The sequence below is a fragment of the Cygnus olor genome, chromosome 2, assembly GCF_009769625.2.
Source record: "Cygnus olor isolate bCygOlo1 chromosome 2, bCygOlo1.pri.v2, whole genome shotgun sequence".
NCBI classification, from domain to species: domain Eukaryota; kingdom Metazoa; phylum Chordata; class Aves; order Anseriformes; family Anatidae; genus Cygnus; species Cygnus olor.
The window spans coordinates 65,111,299-65,134,757 of NC_049170.1; the positions used below are offsets into that span (position 1 = coordinate 65,111,299).

At 43.0% G+C, this 23,459-nt stretch overlaps 1 protein-coding gene across 11 annotated transcripts in view; it reads right to left on the reverse strand.

Annotated features, from left to right (window-relative positions):
• PHACTR1 (phosphatase and actin regulator 1) overlaps positions 1-23,459 on the reverse strand; it is a 376,918-nt gene that overhangs the window by 147,776 nt on the left and 205,683 nt on the right. The window contains exon 1 of one of the 11 annotated variants that reach the window (XM_040546896.1): positions 9,648-9,891. The exons of the other annotated variants lie outside the window; for them this stretch is intronic. Within the exon in view, the coding sequence (XP_040402830.1) occupies positions 9,648-9,891 (244 nt within the window). Of the gene's footprint in view, positions 1-9,647; positions 9,892-23,459 lie in introns of those variants that run through there. 11 annotated transcript variants of the gene reach the window in all.

Here is a 23,459-nt window from a genome sequence, read left to right on the forward strand (position 1 = left end):
TGGGCTACAGAGAGCCAGTAAACAGCTTTGATTGAACATCTCTCCTAGTTATGCTCAAAGAAATGGGTAAGACAGTAAATCTCAGTTATACAAACCAAGGTCTTGGAGCCTATGCGTCTCTTACTCCTGACGAGCACGCTACAAAACCCAAACATGGGGATACCTACCCTCCTTGCTTCTTTGGACATATTTGACACCATGTTACTTTTTTTTGGAAAAAAAATAATCTCGAGAAATATTTGGATTTTATTCCTGAGTCATATTTTAAAATCTTAAAAATTTCTGCTATCTATACAAAGAAAATCTCCAGAGACTGTCAGTCAGGCCTGGTCTTCTCTTATTAGTAGGTTTTCACACTTGGGATCAGGAGGTTTTTCTCCAGGAGGGACAGTGCTTGTCCATGAGCTGTCTCTCAACAGCACATCTTCAGGATGGCTGATGGGCACTATGACTACGGGGTTATTTTTAGAAAGGGCGGCCTGAACAAAAATGATCCAGAATGATACGTCTAGTGGTTCCAAAGAAGCTACTGCAGGTGATTTCAAAATTACTGATTTTATCTTTGATTTAAATTATACTGTGTTCATTGTTTTTCAGAGCAACAGAAATAATTCATCTTCTTTTAAATTTAAAAGTTTCAGCCAAAGGCAGAGGCTTTGCTTCTCTCGATTAAGCTGGACCCAATGCCAGGAAAGTCAGGGAGACATAACAGTGACGAGATCAGACATTACCTTGTCTCTCCCTGCCGAATCTTTTCTGAGACAAGAAGATTAGAACCAACAGAGCAGTGGAGATTCATGTCATTTCACAAGAGCCAAAAAAACAGTAAGAGGACAATTTTTCAACTCAAAGAGATGTCAAGAACATCATTATCTTTCCTGAAGCGTGCAAATCAAAGTCACTAAGGAAAGGTGGGGCCTCCAAGTACGTCCCAACCTCAACTCTTTGCAGCTTTGCTTCATCCATCTAGATAATGGAAATGGTCACAGCACCCTCCAGTTTCTAAGAAAGTGACTGCAACATCCACCCATGGCTGTACTCACCCACCATACACTCTGATACTGCCTTTCAGTTGTTCCAGTGCCTGGATTCTGGGTGATCCCATTTGGGATGATGCGTGAGAGACATGGCTGTTACGTTGATCGAGCTCACAACCACATCCAATTACTCTCCAACACCCCAGCAGACTGTTAGCAAGGTGGCACCACACACACGTATGCCATGCTCCTGAAATTATTTTGGCCAATTAGCGGTGACACCAAAAGGAGGCTAGATGTTATGCTGTCTGATTACAAAAAAGGCAATCTTAGGAGACACAAAGGAGTAACTGTACATTTACTACAAGCCACTGAAACAAATCTAGAAATAAATACTTGTAATACAAAAATTACTGTGGAGAGCCCACCTCTTTTCTGAGCAATGAATGATAATGTTATATATACACAACCGTATACTCAAAAGGATAGGTTTTGTTCATCAGTCAAGAAGCCTTTAAGGGAACTCTAATGCTATTCATGATGTGATATTAACTGTTTCTAAACAGAGACAGAAGGTATTATATTAGCACAAACTGAGGTAAAGTAGCACTGACCGCAAACTAAAAAAGAAAAAGTGAAACTAAAAGAGAAGAAAGAAATACTCTCATGTGGCAGAATACTGACTTGGATTACCTCTTCTGATCTCTTCCCCACATAAGCAACAGTTCTGTTGCTTAGCTCTCACTGGAAGTGATGTTATTAATGAATGAATTCCTATCATTGATTTAAAATGAAGCTCACTTTCTTCTACAGAATGCAAAGTTTTAAAAAAGAAACAGGCCAACTACACCTTAAAAAACAAATAAAAACATTTCTATGCAAATAGGGAAGCACTCAGAAAAGACAGAGCACAGAACAGTAAACTAACTGCACACCCAGGCAAGCATCAGAGCATAAACTAGAACATCGGGGTGATGCAAGAAGAAGCAGAATGCCAACTTTGTTCAGGAAGGTCGGTATCAGATGGTCTGAAACACTCTGGTAATAGCAAAGTGAGCAGAGAATCTGCTTGTCCATCACCTGTGCCATCACCTGCATCTTGCCCCTTTTCTACACTGCTTCCCTTTACATGTGGAAAACTTGTGGCCTTTCACAGTTTATCACACAGTTTTGTATTGTATTTCTGACATAGCTAACTTGATACAGAAGGATCAAAACTAGGCCTGCTACTCAAAATGACAACAAATACTTACAGAAGAGCATTACTGTTAGATATAGGAAATGCTGTATTGCTTTCATCACGCTTGCTGGCATTTTATTTGCTTTTCTGGACTGTCCATGAACAACTGATTTTTTGTTGCATGTTCAGCATTGTCCTGATGTTTGTATTTATGAGGTGTACATTGTATATATCCTAATACTTTAAATTTGGTTCTCAGAATAGAAAGCAGGGTGATAAGATGCTATTAAAAGATGGCAACTGAGTTACAGCATAGAAAAGGAGAGAAATCAGAGAGAAGAGATGGGCCTGAAACAAGCCAGCTGCCTGCTCTCTAAAGACAAGAATTGCTGTGTCCTCTTATCACTGTCTACATGTCAACACCGTGTAATAAAAATGAGTGGGCCCCAAGCCATTGTGAGCAATTCCAACTTTTTTTTGTTGTTGTTCCTAAAGCTTCTCAAATCAATGACAGACAGAATTCCCAGAAGAGGCTGTTAATATTTCTCCCATAGGGACCCGGGAGCTATCACTGGTAAACAAAGGACTTAGACACGCGCTTGTGTAAGATGTCACGTTGTAAGACGACATGTCTTGTGTAAGATGTCATGTTGCATACACCTTTTTCCCCCATACTATCTCATTTACCCAAGTGAACTACCTGCAATGCTACATATATTCTCCCTACTGTTTCAGTCAATAATGTAAATTATATTGCAATTTGGGCCAAGACATCTTCCCAAGCTCTGTGAAACAATCCCAGAGCTCTGCTGGGTGACAGCCTGTGGCAACGCTGCCAGCAAACTCCCCTTTGCCAGCCACAGCAAGGACTTGCCTGGAATTGTACACAATGGGTTTACTCTGGGACCAGAAGTTTTTGGCATAGGCAGTTTAACAGGATGTGGATTAGTCACTACAGACACACACGAGCAGCTCATGGACTTGCCCTCAGGCTTGGTGTTATTTCTGGAGGTATGGCCATAAGAGGGGTACAAAGCTTGTGCTCACTGCAAGCTTTCTAAAGTATAGGACCTCCTGATCAGGAGTAAAGATCACGCTGTTTTTCCTAGAAAGGAACGTTTATCTCCCCCCACAAAATGCTCATCTTTTAGAGCAGAAAACGATGCTGGTGGGGGCAAGGTGCACTACTGGGGCGTGGCGTACTTCTGCTCGACTGCAACCACTTCCTCCGACACTGCACCATATCCACCTCAAATCAGACACTACAGAGCTCAACTGACAAAAACAACCCAATTTTATGATCTGTGCTGTCAAGGAGACATATTTCACCCTGCAATGTAAGCCCATGCCTACCCCCGATCTCCTTCCCTCACCCTTTCTTTACGGTAACTATACCTCAGAGACTAAAGATACACACTGCATAATTATATTGGCTTTTGAAACCTCAAGCATGTTTTTCAGCTCTCCACATTTCACAGCAGGACCAGGTATACTGGTTTTATCTTCTACTTTTACATTCTGTGAGGTCTATTTTTTTTCTTCAAAATATTTTAGGATTTTAAACAGGTACAATTGTAAATGATTGCAATGCCTCATAGCCATGTACAGCGCTCACTCTAGAGATTGCAATGGAAGAGCAGCTACTGTTTGAAATAATGTGAGAATTAGTGGAGGAAAACTTATTTTTATACACAACTCTTGCAGGGCTTATAGCTTGTCTAGAAGATAACCATTTCATTTAATAATTACTTTTGTGGGAAGGAAAATAATCACCTTGGAGACAATCTCTGAAGTAATGATAAAATAAACGTTCTAAAATTTTCTGGTTGAAAAAAAAAAAAAAAGCAGAAAGTCTTGAGGTCCAGGTGAGAATAACACACATACACTTTCAATTTTGAACCTGTATGTATCTAGAAGCTCTAGAAAAGGGATGACACCAGAAAAACAAGTGTTGGAATTCCTACAGCAATGGTATCTCAGTCCACACTGATTTTCATACATGTACAACATAATCATATCCACTTAAATAGCAAAAACCTGAATTATGGAAACATATGATAAGCAGACTGGGTAGGAGCTCTGAAGGAGACCTTTTGGGGTATACTTAATATTATTTATATTTCCACTGCAATTGCATGTAGAGGCCCCAAAATCCTGGAGCCCCACAGTACTTGGCACTAAGCATAGAAACAGCAAGTGAGACACCTATTTCTTTTTTCCCCAGAAGACCTCATAGTCTATTTGCAGACCAGCAGGCATGTGAAAGGAAATGCAATTATCTCATTTTTACAGATATGGAACTGAGGTACGAAACAACACCTGGACAGGCATGTCTGAAGCCTCCCAGAGATCCTCTGCAGAGGTGGGAATAGAGCTCAGAAACCCTCAACTGAAAATCCCAGTCTTTCACAGTAATTTAAAAACACTTTTCTCTGTGCAGTCCCTCTCTTTCAATACACAGATCAACTGTTTTCCACTTAAGTTTTCCTGTCAGATTGTTTGCATAAATATCAGTGGTAACCTACGTCACTTGCTCAGGTAATTTCTGGGTACCTTGGAACCTCTACAGTTTTTTCTTGCCACAGTAAAGTGAAGATGTATCTAAACCGTGGTTCAGATCCAGGCTCAGGCTTCTGCAAGAGACTGAGATTAGGATTCAGCGTGTGAACACTTTAAATAAAACCCAGCCAATCTCTTCCTCCTATATTTGTCTCTGTAACCACTGCACCTTTGCTCGTCAACCTTATCTCCTACTATGACCCAGCACTACCACAACCCTCCCAGAGACCCCTGAAATCAGAATACATTTAGAAGTGCTGTGTACATACCACAAGATGTTTAGCATCGCACAGTCCCAGTGCACCTGGATCTCTTCTAGTTCAAGCTCCCTCTTTACACATTTATCAGTCACTTTCCAACATTTAAGTTCAGAAAGTATTTTCATTCCCCTTCATCCTTCTGGCACTTTGTATTGGGTTTACGCAGCATGGTTTTGGTAGTGGGAGGCTGCAGGGGTGGCCTCTGTGAGAAGAGTCCATCAGCTGCCCCATGTTAGGTAAGGGCCAGTTTCAGCTGGTTCCAAAAGGATCTGCCACTGCACAGAGCTGAGCCAATAAGCGATGTTGTTTGCACCTCTGTGAGGGCAGATTTTAGAAAGGGGGAAAAAAAACTGCTGCACAACAGCAGCTGGGAAAGTGAGGAGTGAGAACCATCCCTGCAGCCCCCAAGATCAGTGCAGAAGGAGGGCAGGAGGTGCTGCAATCATGCAGTAGCAGTTCCCCTGCAACCTGTGGAGTGGCCCCTGGTGGAGCAGGCTGTCCCCCTGCAGCCCATGGGTCCCACATGGAGCAGATCTCCATGCTACAGCCCGTGGAGGAGCCCCTGGTGGATGTGGCCTGGAGGAGGCTGCGGCCCATGGAGAGCCCCCGGGCCGGAGCTGCAGCCTGTGGAGAGGAGCCCACGCAGGAGCAGGGGACCTGGGGGGAGCCGCTGCCCATGGGGGACTCGTGCTGGAGCAGTTTGCTCCTGACGGATGGACCCTGTGGTACGGAGCCACGTGGGAGCAGTTCTTGAAGAGCTGCTGCCTGTGGGAAGCCCACGCAGGATCAGTTTGGGAAGGACAGCATCCCATGGGAGGGACCCCACGTGGAGCAGGGGCAGAGAGTGACCGTGAGGGAGCGGTGGAGACTAAGTGTCAGGGGCTGACCACAGCCCCCATTCCCTGTTCCCCTGTGCCGTTTGGGGGGGAGGAGGTGGAAGAGGGTAGATGGGAGGGGAAGGTGTTTTTAGTTTCTTTCCTTTGTTTCTCACTTCTCTAGCTTGTTAGTAATAGGTAATAAATTTCTTTAATCTTCCTACGCTGAGTCCGTTTTGCCTGTCACAATAATTGTTGAGCGATCTCCCTGTTCTATCTCAACCCTTAAGCCCTTTTATTGTATTTTCTCTTCCTTTCTCCTTGAGGAGGGGAAGTGAGAGAGCAGTTGTGGTGCAGCTCAGCTGCCCAGCTGAGTAGAACCACCATACACTTTCAAAATACCTCCACTTGCATCATCTCCCCACTTCTCGCCTGTCTTGTCTTGGAACTTTTGTAACTCTTCATCCTCTTCCTTCCAACGTTTCCCTGCCACCACTCCTCCGACAGCATTCAGGGCTCAGTCCAGATTGCTCTTCTGTTCCTTGGGATGATTCTTACCTTTCTACACTTGACCTCTCCCTCTCTGTTCAGTCTACCACGTCTGACTGCCTCTCTACATCCTGCCCTGGATATCCTAGGTCACTCACACTTCACAAAATGAAGCCAAACACCTCACTTTCCCCCTCACATACAGCTTCACTCCTCCATTCCCAACCATTTCTGCTCATTCAAATTCTCAGTATTGATGGTTTATAAACACCTCTCTGTTTTCTATTTTCCATCTAATTTAGCATTAAATGCATCCATGAGTTTCAGTCTGATGGCTAAAAATATCTCCCACTTCCATCTGCATTCCTGTAACCTGCTCATCTCTGAGCTTCTCCCCGCTTCTCAATTTTCACCTCATCAGAATCCTGCATCCACATCTACTCCCTTTATCCTTACTTCAGGGAGTCCATCCACACATCCAAATTCCTTCAGCAACTTCTCTCCAAATTAAACGACCTCTCTTTAAAGATATCATAGTACTCAACTCCTGCCTCCAGCATTTCCTTAGCTTTCACTGCTATTTCTTCTGCTCTTCTCCTAGTCACGCCTTTTGCTAGATTTGTTAGTGGTCTTAGAGTAATTTCTCCTTTCTGCATGAATTTTCCTCTGATTTTGCCACTGCAATAGTACAATGGTAAAGCAGAGTCAGGGCATGACTAGAATCCGGAACTGATAACTGGATTTGGATGGTATTTCTGCATTAAATCAATGGTACCCCAACTAGCTTGGCTATACTATAAGGACTGAATTCTGGTCTTTGTATGTAGTACCAACAAATAAAATAGTTGCTCAGGCCATTCAGGCCACAGCAGTACTTTTGGTCTACTAGTGTAGTTTCAAACCTGAAACCTATCTAAACAAACTATCTATTGGTTTGGATAGCAGGGTGGGGGTGTAAACATTGGAAAATAATGTGCATTTCTGTTATAGAAAGCACTAAGTGGTCCGCCTCTTTGGGTGTCTTCAGGCCATGCAACTGTGAGGCTGCACAGACACCTGGAGATCCCTACAGGTGTTTCCATACCTGGGCTAGTTATAGGTTTTTATCTGATACCTGTTATTTTTCATTCTGATATTGTGATCACATCATAATTTCAGTTCATTATATAATCCTTTCCCTCCAAACCCTTACAGTCTAGAACTAGTATCAACCAGGAAAATACTGGCATTTTTTCTGTCCTGAAAAATATATCAGAGTCAAGACAGCGAGTGTGCTCAGCCAACAGAGCTGAGACTACAGTCTCTTTACTTCCTGAAAGAAACTCATAGCTGCACATGATGGTGGGAAGGAAAGGATTAAGATTGCACCAATATTACATCCCTTTTAGATGATGACCATGAAAGCTGTTTGCATGGGGGTGAATGAAATCCTACCCCATAGAACAAGGATGTGAAAATGGATGGATGAGATGCTCTGGAAGTCTGCTGTCTGGAAGCCTCTCTCCCCTATTTTTTGCCTTTTGAGGGTTACCAGATTATCCCCTGCCATGGTGCATACCTTCCCCTCAGAGCATCTAACAGGTTGAAACTAAACAATCAAGCATAAGAAAGAAAGCTGAATGCTTAAATATACACCTATTAGTCTGTTAAGAGTTGCACATTCATAAACATCCATGCATACACATATATCCAGGGAGGAGAGCAATAATCTTTTCTTACTGTGCTAAGTACAAGACTGGGAAAAAAAAAAAAAAAAAAAACAGCAAAAATGTTGATGCAGTCAAGTTTCAGGTCAATTCAATTAATCTAGGAAAGCATATTTTTAACAAATGGCTTCATTTGCTTTTAAGGATAAATAACCCATGTTAATAGTGTGAAGTACCTGCTGCTGCTGTGCATAGCCCTTCATTTAATATCTGTAGGGCTTGCTGTCACCAGCAGCACATAAGAGGAAAAAAAAAAAAACCCACTCAACATTTTGTATAGCATTCATTAGATTCTTCCTTCTGCTGTAGTAGCATAAGCAGTAAGAGTGCTTAACCCACTGTGGGTTTCCAGGCTTCCCGGGCTGTCTTCACCCTTTACACTGAAAGCAATTCTGTTCAGCTTTAGTTGTGGTCTAATCAAAGAAAACTATAATCACACTGTCAGGATGCTAATTCTGGAAAGACATTAGCAAAACCATAGTCACTTCGTTAAGCTGCAAACCTGTGGCTGACAAAGGACCATCAGATCCCAAACTGTATTTTGGTCTTTTGCATAGAGCTAACCAAGCCAATTAACCAATTTTTGGTTAATTAAAATAATAATAATAACAGTAATAACACTAATACTAATACTAATCAGCCTCAGAGACAAAAGCTGAAAAATCAAGTGACAACAACTATTGAGAACCCTCAGCTCAGAAAATAACAATTTCATATTCACATTTCTCACAAAAAGCCTTTCACTGACCTTCAGAAAATGAGATCCACCTACTACATCAGTTAATAGGCAGCTCTTAAGTCAAGTGCCTTTAATCCTAAGTAACATGTAAAAGAACACAGCAAGACAAAGTAATACAACATTGAACAAGAATCTGGGGGAACATCTGTGAAGCTTTTTTTTCTTTTTTTCCTGAATGCTCTTATGCTTCCTTTAGTTCTTAGTTCCACCTAATTGCTGACTTTGGCATAATCAAAATAATTTGTCATTGTTGCCTTCTAACATTTGCAGTCACAAAAACATAAAAAGCATATACTTACCTGTAGCAACACCTGTGATTGATTATACTGTCCCTTAGAATACCCTCAGGAGGTTTTGCTCAGTCCAAAAAGGAGAGGGGGAAGGGATGAGAACAGTTGTCTGATGAAGAACACTGTATTAACTCCAATAAAAATACAGTTTTCCCCATGTTTTTGACAGCATGGTGAAAATCACACTAGCTGGATTCCACGTAAACCAGTCCTTCCAAATACTGAGTTGAGTCAAGCAAACTACTGCAGCACGACGAGGAAAAAGTTGATATATCAAGGCAGAAACCCCAATCTAAAATTCACGGGAATGGTAACAAAACACAATCAATACACACAGCAATTTCTATAGCAACTTGGGACGGGGTGGGGAGGGGACGAGTTGGTTCCTTAACTGTTAGCATAAAGCTTCTGTGGCAAGTTAGACCTGTCCCTCGGCACCTCTCTGATCGACATGCTGAATCGATGCCCAGCGCATTCCTCCTGCGCTCCCTTTCCTATTTCCCTGGGATCCGTGCAGGGGTACGCTGAGCATCCCAGCCTCCGAGTGGAGCACACACATGCACACACGCGCAGCCCATGCCAGCACACACGCTCCTGCCTCGCTGCTACACCCACAGCATCTCAGCACTCACCGTCACGGGCTTCCTCCCCGCGACTGCAGTTGCTGCAAATGTGTTTGATCTCCTTGCCTATGTGACATTGTATCACAAAAGAGACATTGTTAGTGGCGGGCTCCTTCAGTGGCTTCATCCTCACTAGACAGAAAGCTTTCTTTTTAGGTTTCTCTCCACTCATGTCTGAAACAGAGCCCTGCCTGCCGCCGGGAGAAGAAAAAGCAAGCATGCCAGTCTGCCTGGCGTGCGTGCAATCCGCCATCCGCTCACTCTCGCCTTGGCGTTCGTCTGCCACACGCACCGCAAGGATCGAGGGGAGGGCTAGGCAGAGGGGGAGGTGGGCGTGAGCAGGCAGCAGCGCTCCCCAGCCTGGCTGCCCCCCGCGACCCTGCTCCTCCACCAATCCAGCCGGGCTCGGCTGGAGGATGCTCAGCATCTTCCTGCGCCCTCCATGCACCAAGCAGCCTCCCTTCACTTCCCTCCTCCCCTTCTTCTTCTCCCATTCCCTCCCTCCTGCTCTGGCAGCTCCCCCGCCCCCCTCCCAAAGCCCTGAGAGCCCCCAGCTGGGCTGCAACCTGCTGGGAGGGTGCACAGAGTTCCCCTCACAGGACGTGCTACAGCTCAGGTGGCATGGCAGCCTATTCCACAGTAATTAGTATTTTATATGGAAAGAGAGTCAGCCCCCTGGCTGGCACAGGGCTGACACCGCCCCCCCCCCCCCCTTCTGTAGTGGGCCTGGGTGCTGCACGCAGCCTGCACAGCCAGTTCCTCTCCCCCAAATCCTTCCTGCTTTTCATTCCTGCTTTTTCTCCTTGCTCTCTTCTTTTTAAAAGCAGAGGAGGTGCCTCTGCCTGGTCCTGTCCTGTGTGTGGCTCACAGGGACAGCTCGAGCCCCTCTGCAGCAGGACAGCTCTCCCTCCCCGAGGCTGACCATTGGCTCACCAAGAAGTGCCGAGGGTTTGGATTCATTCAGGTAGTTCTTTGGAGGGATGAACACCCCTTCTTTGCCTCCTGCTCAAAACACAGCTGCCCCAAGGATCAGTCGTAGTGCCCCTGGGTGCCTGCAGCCACAGCTGGGTGCTTCCAAGGCTCCTGCAGCCCGAAGGGAATTATAATTACTGATCAGATGCCCTGCCGATCCCCTGCTGCCCAGCTGCCCCAAAATGTGCCATCTATTTTTGCAGCAGAGTAAACAGCCCAAGCTGCCCAGCCTGCTGAAACAGCAGTTCAGGAAAGTGCCTGTAACACAGGGGCAGGGGAGCGGGAGCAAACAGGGGAGAGGATGCCTAGTTTCTTGCAGGCTTTGGGAAGGAAAGCCTGAAGTAGAGATGATAATCTCAGCTATTCTGGTAGCTATTTAGTAACATGCGTGTTGTTGCTTTAAATCTTCAGCAAGCTATCAGTTTGGCAGGCACTAAGCACAGAGAGTGCAATTGGGGTAGGCGAAACATGGTAAAAAATACCACCATTCTCCTTATTTTTAGCCAAAGCCCTTCTTCCCTGTTGGAAGAAATCAACTCATTCCACAGTTCTTTGCCCTTTTCACATATTGTTGCCACATTTTACTCTAATGAGAGGCAAAAATGGCCCTGATTCTCTTCAACTGCCTGTGAAACAGGCAGTGAGACATCTGCCTAAAGAAAGATGGAACAGAAACTTAAGGATTCAGTGCCATGATTTTCCATTTTCTCAGATGCACACATACACACACACAAAAGATGCGTGCAATGAAACCGCTGACCTACTTGTTCTGTGTCATTCTGAGGCAGGTGTGACTTCTCACCTGGTACTACTGGGAGCCAAAACTTTGAGATGTCACATACAGCAAAAAATTGCAAGGCTTCGCTTTTCTCAGGAGTGTTGACAAATCAGACTGGGTGCTGTTAGATCTTCCTGAAACATGGGCTGAGGCATGTTCTCAGCATAATCATGCCAATCCCTAAGCCATGCAAAGCATCCTGCACGTTGCACTGTGTTTAGGCTCATGTTGAATGGAGTCAGTCACCTCAGGTTACGTATTGCCCTGAAGGACTTGATTTTGCATTTGTCACTCATCTAAAATTCTCACCAGTTTCAAATAAGTGTTAGGAGAACAGAGAATGCAGAACTGCTCAGGAACAAGCAGATGAATTCCTAAAAAGCACATCTCTTGTTGTTGTGAGTTCATGCTCTGAGAAGCTGTCCCTTTGAATGTCCAATGCTGAGACAGTTTTTGCTGCATTACATGCTTGGAAAGAGAAAGCTGAGGACAATTTGATCCCCTACCAGTCACACAGCAGTTCAGACACTCACAGTGGATTTCCCTCTAACTTAATCATTGCCTTTGAGAACACCTTCAGCTGAGCTGTGATTCAGAAAATAATTAGGCAAGCAGAAGACATGGTCAGAATTCACCTCCTGAACTTCCTCGGAGTTCAGTGCTGCCTATTACAGGCACCCAGCACTGCTGCATTAAAGAAATGGGTCAGGAAAGGAATGCAAATTTCTATGTCAACTGCCCTGAATTTGGGCAATGCTGTCTTCAGTACTGTGGTGGTGCGCCTCTCCTGTTTTAGGACAGGAAACTAGTGTGATATATTCAGCAGAGCTGAAGACCAGCAGAGCTGGTTTTGTAAGGCAAATTGGTCTTGTAGTTAAGGAACTGGGTAGGACTTAAGGCATGAAAAACTGGGTCAGGCATCAGTCTTCTGCAGTCTCTCTCTCTATGACCTTACTTCCAATGACTTGACATCTCAGCTCCTTGGCTAAAGAGCAGTCATGCAGAAGTTTCTGTTTTTCAGAAAAAAAAAATCATTTTGCAAGGTACTGTGAAGGTATTTGCATATGATGGAGAGGGAACACTTATAAAGACTGTTCAAATACAAAGATCTGCTTTTTATAGCAAAATAAGAAGGAAACAAATTCACCTGAGATCTGTAAACAGTTTCCGTATGCAAAACCCTGCAATTTTTAGTGACACCATTACTATCTCCCAACCCCAAACAGCTTATAGAGAGGAACAGGAGCAACCTCCTTCTCAGGCAGAGTTTGGAGCGAGACTGTAACCATTCCTACAGGTCAGGTCTGAAGTTCTTGAGCAACTTGGTCCAGCCTCACAGGTCCACAATACAGCGAAAGAACCACTGAGCATTATGGGAATGGACTGAGCTTTTGCAGTCAGATCCCAGGAGACTGCAGGTGCCCAGCTGTTAGGGGACGTTACGGAATAAAATAACTTCTCCGGTGGGTAACACAGATTCCACGTGTATACAAACCTGAAATTATCATGGAGAAAGGCCAGCACATTTTTGCTTGCAGGTGCTATGTATTTTGAATGCAAACAAGTCCTGAAGCCATCTGCTAGTATGTCTCTTGCAACATGCATTTTGCTATAACATGCAAATTGCCTTCATTCCTGAGAGTTGCCTTATAGAGAATCTGAATTTGCCACAGTTCATAAAACAAAAATATGTTTAATTATGATCTGTGTAATTATGGTGAAAGCTGCTGCTGCTAATCAGTTCTAGGACAAATAATGTAAAATGAGCGCACTACAGTATTTCTGCAGAAAATGACTTGCTTTGTCTTGTTTTTAAAGATAAGTCAAAAAAAAAAAAAGCATAACAACTCTTCCACTGCTTCAATATGTGGCTGCAAAAGCTGGCATAATTTTATTGCACAGTGGACACCAAAATCAATGAAGAGGATGCCAGACAGTTGGTTATATGACAGTAAATCAACAAACTCGAGTTCTATTCCCAGTCCATATTCAGTTCCTATATAACCTTGGGAAAACATTTGTACCTTCATTTCCTCCCACCCCTGCCTTTGCCATTAAGGAAAGTGCCACTACCATGGAGAAGAGATGAAAGCAGCACCCCCTTTAAATTGATGACTACGGAGATATGGACTCTTATCTGCAGCAAAAATCTTTGAGGCTCCACCCTGCCTTTCTATCTTTTCTTCTGCAACATGTCCCTCCGTGTCTCCTGGCTAAGAGTCTTTTTTGGGTCATCATGCCCACAAACAATTTCTGTGAAAGCAAGAAGAGATGCTGGAACCAAACAGCCAAAAGCCACATCTTCCACACCTCAGAAAATAAGATTTTTGGTTACTTCTTTCTCGAAGCTTTGGCACTGCACAAACACCCCACTGGCAGTCAGGGCACCCCTCAAATCTGCCTTAAGCTTCTCAGCTAAACCATGCAGAGGTTTCTCTGCAAGCAGGACAGGCTCCCTCCTGTTCCCAGCATAAATAAAATGGACATCAGAAACCACAAGGAAGCCTCTCAGGCACGTTTCCCTTGCGCTGCCACCAATGCCGTCCAAAGGTTGCCTTGGAGCATTATATTGGATTCCTGAAAAAGCTGTGGCTAACAGATTGGCACTGTCCTGATGTCTGCAGGTTAAAAACACTAGACAGATGCAAGTCTAAAAAGGCAGGATCACTTTTTCTCAGCAGTTTAGCCTTTCTAACCAATATATCATGATTCACTTGTTTTACAGTCTGTTGTACTGGGTCTGGCTGAGATGGAGTTAACTTTCCCTGCAGCAGCCCATACAGTAAAACCACCACATCTATTTAGGCAGTGTTGTTTTTGCAGGGATGCCCCTGTACTTGGCATTTTTTTCTAAATATTTCCCTTTCCTTCCTGTTTCCTCCGCCCACTGTACTATGAATCCCAGTGAAAATAATAATAATAAAAAAGAGAAGATAAATTAACTAATTAACAGCTGCTCTGGTGATTAATGCAAACAATGCGACATTCTGTTACACACACTGAAACAAACTGATCAGCTTGGAGTGAAGAGGAAAACGTACAATTTCATTCACTGACAGTGGCTGTTTGCCAGGCAGTTAGTTCAGCAGGATCTGGCCCATGAGGGGGGCTCCAGGGTGCTAGGCTGACAGTGTTTCTGTGCATTTCTGCTTACTGCAGGGCACATCAGCAAAACTGGGAGGGCAGGGAAGAGGGAGAGTCAGCCTGAGACTCCTGCAGGCCAAAATAGAAGATGACCTTTTTAGTTCTGCAGCTATAAACACATTCTTAAGCAACAATCCCATGCTATTCCTCACAGTCACAAGCCCCAGGGAGCCAGGTGATGAGTGCTGCACAAACAAAAACACACTGAAGGGAAAAGAAAGGAAAGAAAGTGCCTGTCCTTGGCCTTCCCACGTTCAGCAGCGCTGCTGAAGCATCACATGGCTCATTCTTGCTCTACATGCAGAGCTCTCCGTTTCCTGTGCACACTTTGCCATGCTGGAGCTCTCTCCGTACTGAGGAGAAGCCCTGCTTTATTTCAGTGTGATGCCATATGGTATGATAAAAATGAACAGAAAAGGTTATACACATAAAACACATGAGCTTTTGAACACCTGTTTGCTGCAAGTGTGAAGCACTGGTGATGGTAAAGGAATTCTAAGGATAGAAAGGAAGATGCCATCATCCCCAGCACAACAGACGGGAAGTTGCTGAGCTGCCATTTGAATGTTGAACAGCGAACACACAAAAACCCCAGACATATATGCATAATTAATTCACAAAGGCCTGATGAAGTTAAGGGTAAACACCAGCAATGAACCAATGTGAAATCTGGATCCGTAAAACTGCTGGGCAAGCAATCATTCACATGAGATGATACTCAAAGGAAGAGACAATCTTCATGCTGAAATTACAGGGGAGGTTCTTTCTCTAGCAAAGTCACTGCAAGTACCAGCACCAGAGCCAATAGTCACTACAGTCCTATCAAGGTCATTAGCTCCCACCATAGGAAATCCAGCCTGCATTTTTGTGTCTGATTTAGACATGGCATGCCCTGGGGTTTTAGTGATCTGTTTGGAGCACTTTGCAGGTCCTGCACAACTGGATCTCCAGAAGAATGGAAAGATACACTGCTTTTACCTTGATAATAGACACAGGACAGAGCAGAGGCAAGAATTTGGACTCAAAAGCACTCCTGCAACTTCAGTTTACATCTATCTACAATCTCAAAGTCAATAAAAAAGCAGTTCCAAACACCTCAGTAGGTGTTAATTATAAGACTCAGTAGGTGTCAATTATAAGACTGAAACCAAGGAGACATCCTAATCAAGTCGTGCCTGGCCAGTTCAGCAGTTCACATAGTTGTACATCAAAGCATAAACCAAAACGCAATAGCACTGGTGACTCGGAAACATAAAACATGCAGCAGATTCCTAGCTAGTTATTCCCTGCTTGACACTGGAAGAATACAAAGTCCAATACCCACTGTGGATTTTCACTTCTCCCATCCCCAAAATACCTTTCTCCTTCTGCTCATAAATAAATAGTTCTGCACCTTTTGCTTTCCTCCCATCAAAACCAGAGCTGTCATATATAGGTGCAGAAAAAGTATTTAAAAAAACAACAACAAAACACAACCACCACAGAAATAAACCTGCAGTCAGGTACCTGGCTGCAACTATCATTCCTCACAAGGTTATGCTCCCCCACAGCACACCAAAAAAAGCTCAGCGAGGGGAGAAGGCAGAGCACATGTATGTGCATCTAGCAAGCCCCTGGGGGAAAAACTGGATGTGACATTGTCAGAAACGCTCCTAGCAATGAAAATGGGAAGGAGAGGGTCCAGAGGAGTATTCAAAGCCTTTGGAGTAAACGAAGGCAAGAAGTGGCCAGCTCTGGGCACCAAACAGGCAGAACTGCTCCCACATCATGAGTTAGTTTTATACCTCTTCCTATGGATACAGAAATAAGGCACATTCATTTTGTTGGCTGTAAGTAAAACTAAGGCTGAAAAAAACAAAGCAAACAGGACAATATGAGGATTCCTGAGACTTGCATTACAATTGTTTCAGAACACGAATACTAATTTTAACAAAATCAAATGTTTTGCTTAAAGTAACATGGAAAATACAGCAGAAGCCCTGAATTTTCAACAAGCAGTGAAGAAACTTGAAACTGTGGATCCAATCAAGCTTTGGATGTGTGACAAACTGACGAGTTGGAACAGCCTTTTCTGGAAACTCTTGAATGCAAAGACAGCATATAAAGCAGGTCAAAGTCACCAGCTTTTAGGATGCCACTATGGTTTTCTTACTATTTCCTCCAGAATTGTACACAGCTCAAGATGGAAGTAAAAGAAACTCTGCTGAGAAAAAAAAAAAAATTACCTGCAATAGCTAGTACCTAAAATCTTTGGTGATCAACTTGAAGCACCTGAGAAAACCTCAGTCTTTCTGGATCTGACACTTGGCATATCCTGAAACTCCATCCCTTTTACAGTGTGTTGGATAGACATGAATACCACAAAATCCCAGAAGTCTAACATGTTCAATTCCTTGTCACAGGCATTCAAGGACTGAGCGGTGCTCTGTCTGCCCTGTTTTCAGAAAGGTTTGTCACCTGGCTTTAAGGAACATTTAAGAAAATAGGTCAAACTGAACTTTATATCACAGGCAATTGTAATGAAGTCAATCAGCTTGTACAAGCATTGCTCTCAGCACAAATTGCCCCCACACTTCTGTCCACATGACTAATCAAATTAATTCTTGATGATATTGAGAAGCATGGCTTCCCAAAGCACATACACAGACTAACATTCCCTGCTGATAACCTGTATTTTTATTGTCACTTCTCAGGTCCAAATTACGGAGAATGATCAGATTGCAGATATCTTTGGTGAAGTATCATATCCAGAAGAAGTAAGAGCGTGGCTTGAAATTGCTAGACAGACTGAAAGACTTATTTCAAAGCAATTAAATGGACAGTTATTATCTCAGAAACTCTCTACTAGCCACTGAGATCACCAGCCTACAATGGACAAAGTTAAGATCAGAGTATAAAAGGGATGACTGGATTTTTTGCTTTTATAAATGACTCATATTAAGTCTGTTGCTCGTAGTTCAGAACAGTTTATTTGAAGGTCAGGGGAAATGACTGTTCATGGAATACACTCATTTAGGGAATACTTTCACATACACAAAAAAGAGGTTAAATGAAGAGTAAGTTTTGCAGATTTTGCCCCCAAAATCTCACTTGTTCTAACATAGTTCTATACTCTTGCCAAACTTTCTAGGCTGATAGCCTGGAACCTGCCATGTCTCTTGCAGGTCACCAGGTCAGCCACACAGAACTAAAGAGCTTTCATCTCAGTTTAACTGCTCATGATGGATCCTCTGGTTTGCAGGGCAGTTGTGTTTGAGGCGATCTCAGAAGATCGTAAAATGTAAAACCTTTGGAAGACATAAGTGTAGGCAAAGACAGAAAGCAAGTCCAGTAGAGTCAAACCCTGAGCAAGCTCAGACGAAGAACAAGAGGCTGAGCTGAAGCAGCAAGCTAACTGTTTGCAAGGTGTAACGGAGGTACAAGTGACGGGAAATTCAGATGAGTAGGCAGGCAGGCAGAGATTCAGGAGGGAACACGAGGTGAGCGGAGGTAGCATTCAGCATGAAGAGAAAGCAGATAAAGGGAAGGAGGAGGAAAAGGGAGAAGATTAGACAAGCTGTGAATAGACACTCAAGCTTTCAGGGTGCCTTTAAACTGACAGACCCTCCCAACCTTCAGAGGCTTCCCCACCACCAAAAAGCACTTTGTAATTACACGTGAGCAGTGCAGAAACCTGGAATACCCAAGTGGCTGCAAAGGAAGACTAAGGCATGCTGGCAAAGCGGTAGGTGGAAGCTTTCATAAGCATCTGCCTCCACTGGACCTGACAGCAGCACGCACTGCCAAATCTCACTTCAATAAGCTCTCACGTGTTTCTCAAATTAGGAAAAAAAAAAAAAAAGACAACACAAATCCCTAGGAATAGCATGCAGTTTCTATACATATCTCCCAGTAAGCTAGCAGCTCATGGTACTGAAATAAAGCAAGAAGCCTCTGACAATATAATGAGCATCTTTTTCAGTCTTTTCCTCCTTCAGCATAAACACAGACTCCTCTGAACAGCACAGAAATGAGCATGAGGAACCTTTCACTTTCTCTAAACAGCAGCAGAAAAGGATTCGTCCTCTCCTCATTTTAGCCCCCTACTATCTTTATTGCACGGCCCAGTCATTTTTCACTGTCAGACTCCTATCTCTTAGTTGATGCTTCTGCTTTCACTGTAGATTGGTAGGAAGCATAACACATAGAGGGAAAAGTTTGGCTTTGCATGCCATCATTCCCTCGCTGTCCCCAGAGTTTAATGTAACCAGGCTAGTCTCGACAGTAACAACAGCCAATATATGTGCCTTCAACAGATCTTTCTGAAAAAAGGCCATATTAAATATTGTTTGCCTCTTTAAAACCTTCAATAGCAGTCAACGAAAGAAGCTGGAGTGTGCTAAAGGATGCAAAGAAAGAACTGCATAATCAGTTCTTGCTGAAATTCTAGAACATATTTTTAAGTGCAATTTGCAGAGCTTTTTAACATCTGCTTGTTGGATAATTATAAAGCCTAAAGATTCAGTTTGGATTTTACTAATTTTTCAGGCTCTTTTATAACAGAAGAAAATACTAACAGAAAAAAAAAAAAAGACATCAAATTCCTAGGAAGAGCATGCAGTTTGCATGCTATGTTGGCTCAAATCTAAATCAACTTTCTCAATGAAGTACTGTCATAGTCATTACTAAATACCTATGCTACTCGTTGAAATCTTAGCCATCATGTATGCAAATTATTCATACGAACTTAATCCTAATGTGTTTTTTTTTTGGCGTGAGTTTTTATATTTTTATTTTCTGAGGTTTTACTGATCCAACTGCTCCATATCATAATACCTATCATACATCACAATGCCGATCTGCTGAAGCTTAAGCCTCCAGGAGACAAAGGTGGAGGTAGCACAAAAACTAGGATTTTGTTTTTACTACTAGTTTGAACAGGAGTAGAATGTACAATGGAAGGACAAAGTAGAAAGTCTGCACAGTGGAAGAAATGCAGAAAAATAGTGTAATACCCACTGCAGATCTTCTTTGTTGCTTTGTATTACAGAAGTTCCAAGCCACCCCAGCAGACCTCAGGACTGCAGTATACAATGTACTCTGAGTAAACATTTCAACAGACTTTTTGTCCTTTTCCTTCATGTTTCCTCTAAATGCAATAATCCTCTAAGCTTAAAGCATTCCAGCATCAAGACTCTGCTAGGACTCTAGGTGCATCATGAGGAGGCCACTATCAGATGGAAGCTTTCAATCAGTTTATGGATTATGACTGAAAATTTATCAATAAAATTTATACTAAGAGGCCAAATACATCTATGCTCCTTACATCACTATGAACAACTAAGTACTTTTGTTATTCATGAGCAGTATTTATAGACCATGCTGAGAGAAAATCCAGGAGAGTTTGTGCAGGAATGCACAGTTTGCATTCTCTTGTGAGGCTTGTGCAGAAGCAGCCACTTCTGAATAAAAAGATAATTTTGTCTCCCCACAGAAGATTAAGGCTAGTTACTCATCTCCAACAGTAAAACCAAGTTGCCCAGGAAGGTTGTGAAATCTGCACCTCTGGAGCTTTTCAAGACTGGGGTGGACAAGTCCCCAAGCAATCTGATCTACTTAGACCTGCTTTAAGCTCCATAGCTCCCATCCTATCTGAATTATTCCACAATTCTAAAACACTCAGTCTCAGTCAATAATATCTTCCTCTGACTTGTACACCTTTGTGCTAACAACCACAAGCAGTCTAGCTAACAAGAGTGTCTATTGATTACCAAACTGTAGCTTACAAAGAAACTTGTTGTGCTATGTATTCTTGCATTCTGCAGCTGCAAAGCAACTAGGCTCTCGCTAGCCTGGATAACAACTTTCAGACACTCAGCTGAGATATTAGAATGGGATGTGACCATCCTATAGCCCTTTGCTATAGGTGAGTTGTGCTCATGAGGATACACACAGTTTTTCAAAGTTTTCTCCAGAGATACCCTTTGGCTTTCTTCCTCACGGGACCTCCAGCAACTCTCTCATGCACTGAGATGAGATCTCATGCACTGTAAACTGCAAATAAGCTTTTCACATCAAAGTTCTACTTTTCTTCTGGCCATATTTCCACATTTTTCTAGCTGCTTTGAGTGATCCTGCACTATGAACATTTTGCATCTATGTCTTGTAACCTTTCCTGATAGAGACTCCTCCACCACTTCGAACTGCCTCCATCTGAAAGAGTGTGCCCTCCACACTGTAGTTGCCAGAGGACAAATATCCTGGGAAATACAGCAAGTATAACATGACAAAGTGTGTGCTGCACTGGTTGCCTGATGGACCGCTATCTTTATGCCTGTGCAGAAACACAGAGGTGCAAATTGAAAGGATTCCATCTTACAAGGTAAGGTGCTAGCTGTCATTGCATGTGAGAGAGAAGGAATTTTGTGAGCCTGATCTGGCCTCCCACTGGAGGCACAAAGACCAGTAAGGGAGAACAAGTATTTGTTTTGCTCTTTCTCTTGTTCTTCTGACCAAACTAGGACTTAAAAGCAAAGAAGGTGACAAAACAAGAACATGGGCTGTAGAGAATGAAGCAGCTTATTATAAAGCTATTATGAATAGTTGGCTTGCTGCTTAGCTAGGGGATAACATGGTTAGCAATTGGTGATGATGAATGGTTGAAGGGGTTTTATAATGATATGGAAAGATTTTCATCTTTATATCACACACGTTGAATTCAGGTCAAGTCAGCACCAACTGAACGTGAATGCCACATGATTTATTTCATCAGGCTGTGTGGAATGAGTTTGGTCTCTTGTAAGCTCTTTGGGACAAAGGCTTATTCATAAGTAATTATCTGTAATAAGGACCTCAACTTGCATGATGAACTGCTTTATACAAGGTACTGTTCAAACAGCCCAACCTTGAAAAGGCTGTGATTCAACTAGATACAACTGCAGAAGTATCACCTGCATTTAAGTATGACAAAGAAAAAGACGCATAGCTTGTCCAGTGTCTTACAGAAATCGTGCCAGAGCTTTACTTGAATCCACATTCAATTACAAGGCAGTTCTTCCTGTCTGGCCATTTAGAAATTGCAAAGTGCATGTCAGAGGCACAACTGCAGTCTACATAAAGAAGCAAAGAACACAAGGTGCCCTTTACTAGCCCCCGTGTTCAAGAGTTTTCACCACCACCCCCCCCCAGTGAGAAAGAGAAGGTGTTATCAAGGAAAGGCAGCAGCTTCTGGCTCACTAACAAGAGCTATAAACATTATCTTCACACACCTGACAACTGCCTCTTCTGCTGGGTTAATATCATGGAAGCCCTGGGATTTGCAAGTCACAACTTGTAGTTCAGCTCCTTACCAGAAATTTTCAGCAACTCAGAATTATGAGTCCTGTATTTTTCATGTTTTGGGAACAGTAAATGAAAGTCCATGAGAAAAGAAGAGGTTAGTGGTAGTGCAGAATGGAGACTTGGTTAAGGGGCCAAACACAGGTAGGAGAATTGGAGGATAAATGGAAGCTAGAAAAACCAGTTGAGCTTAGTAGATGAAAGAAGATAAAACAAAGTCAAGAGATAAGGAACTAACACAGAGAGACCCTAGAGGAATGGCAGTGACCTGACAAATCAATGTGGTTATCCTGATGAAATCAATTGATATTGCCACTGACCTCTCACTGACTTAAAAAAACATGCACCGCAGTGCCTAATCTAAGCAATGTTTCTCTGCTTCACGCTCTACTTTGAGCCTGTGCAATGAGACCTAATGAGGCACTTGCAGCAGTATAATCGTGTTGAGTAATGGGACTTTCCAAACTGAATTTCCTTGGGTCTCAAAATGGTTACCACAAAACCAACAGTGTGGACGGGAGCAGGTGGGATGCTAGTCAGTCTTCAGTTGTGTATTCTAGATTGCGCAGTCCGTACTATTAGATTGTGTGTTTTGACAATTCACCCGAAGAGAAAGTAGTTACAATTATAAGTTTGAAGCATGGACTTCAGGAGCAGGTTTTGAGGACTTGTAAATGAGAAGCTTTGTCTCCAAGGCAGGAATGTGCTAATTCAGGTATGAGTAAGTAACATTAATCAAAGCATCTCATGGAGGAGGTGGAAGGAAATGTCCCGGTGGCTAGAAAGAAGCACAGTTTTGTAAGGAGGATGAAGTAGAAACAAAGAGTATAGCTTTGGGTGGCACAGGAGGTGATCTCTTTTCCTTCATTTATTCCCACCTTTTCTCCCCATCCTCTGAGGAGAACAGAGAGAAGCAGGCATTTTGGACAACAGACCACAGGAAAGCAATTCTGTCTTGATTTGGGAAAAAAGTTAGAAGCTAGCTGGGATGTCAAACCACAGTCAAGGAACTTCTATACCTCAAAAATACTGCTGTGTTCTGCTACCTTATCTTTCTGATGTTTTGTTCTGCTGTTAAAAGCCTATGGATGGAATAAACCTATTATCTTTACATTTGGTCTGCTGTCACATTTGGCTCTGAGCATTTCTGCTGCACAGTAATGATAACACTGGGACCCTTGAACAAACACCAAGATTTCTAATGCATAGCCCCAGGATCTCCAAAGGCATGCAGATGTCCAGTTGCAGAGGTGGTGATGCTAGGTTTTAGAAGATGAAGTATCATCCAGGGATAAACAATTACAAAGCGAATACTAGATTTTGAGAAAATAATAGGGAAAATAGGAATGGTCCTGAAGATCCTGAGGAGTGAAAGACAATATCCACAACCTGTGCTTTTCTTCATAGGTTTTGAAATTGAATATGGTCATTCAGCTTTAGAACACGAAGCTCAACTGTTTCACAGAAGCAACTCAGAAAACACATTTTGCCTGTGCATAATAGATACTTGTAAAGTTTAGCATGGTTCTCCCATGTGTCAGTAGAGTTGGGAGATGCTGCAAGCATGGCTCATTCACCTCAATTGACAAGAAGCATGGGACTATTTGAGA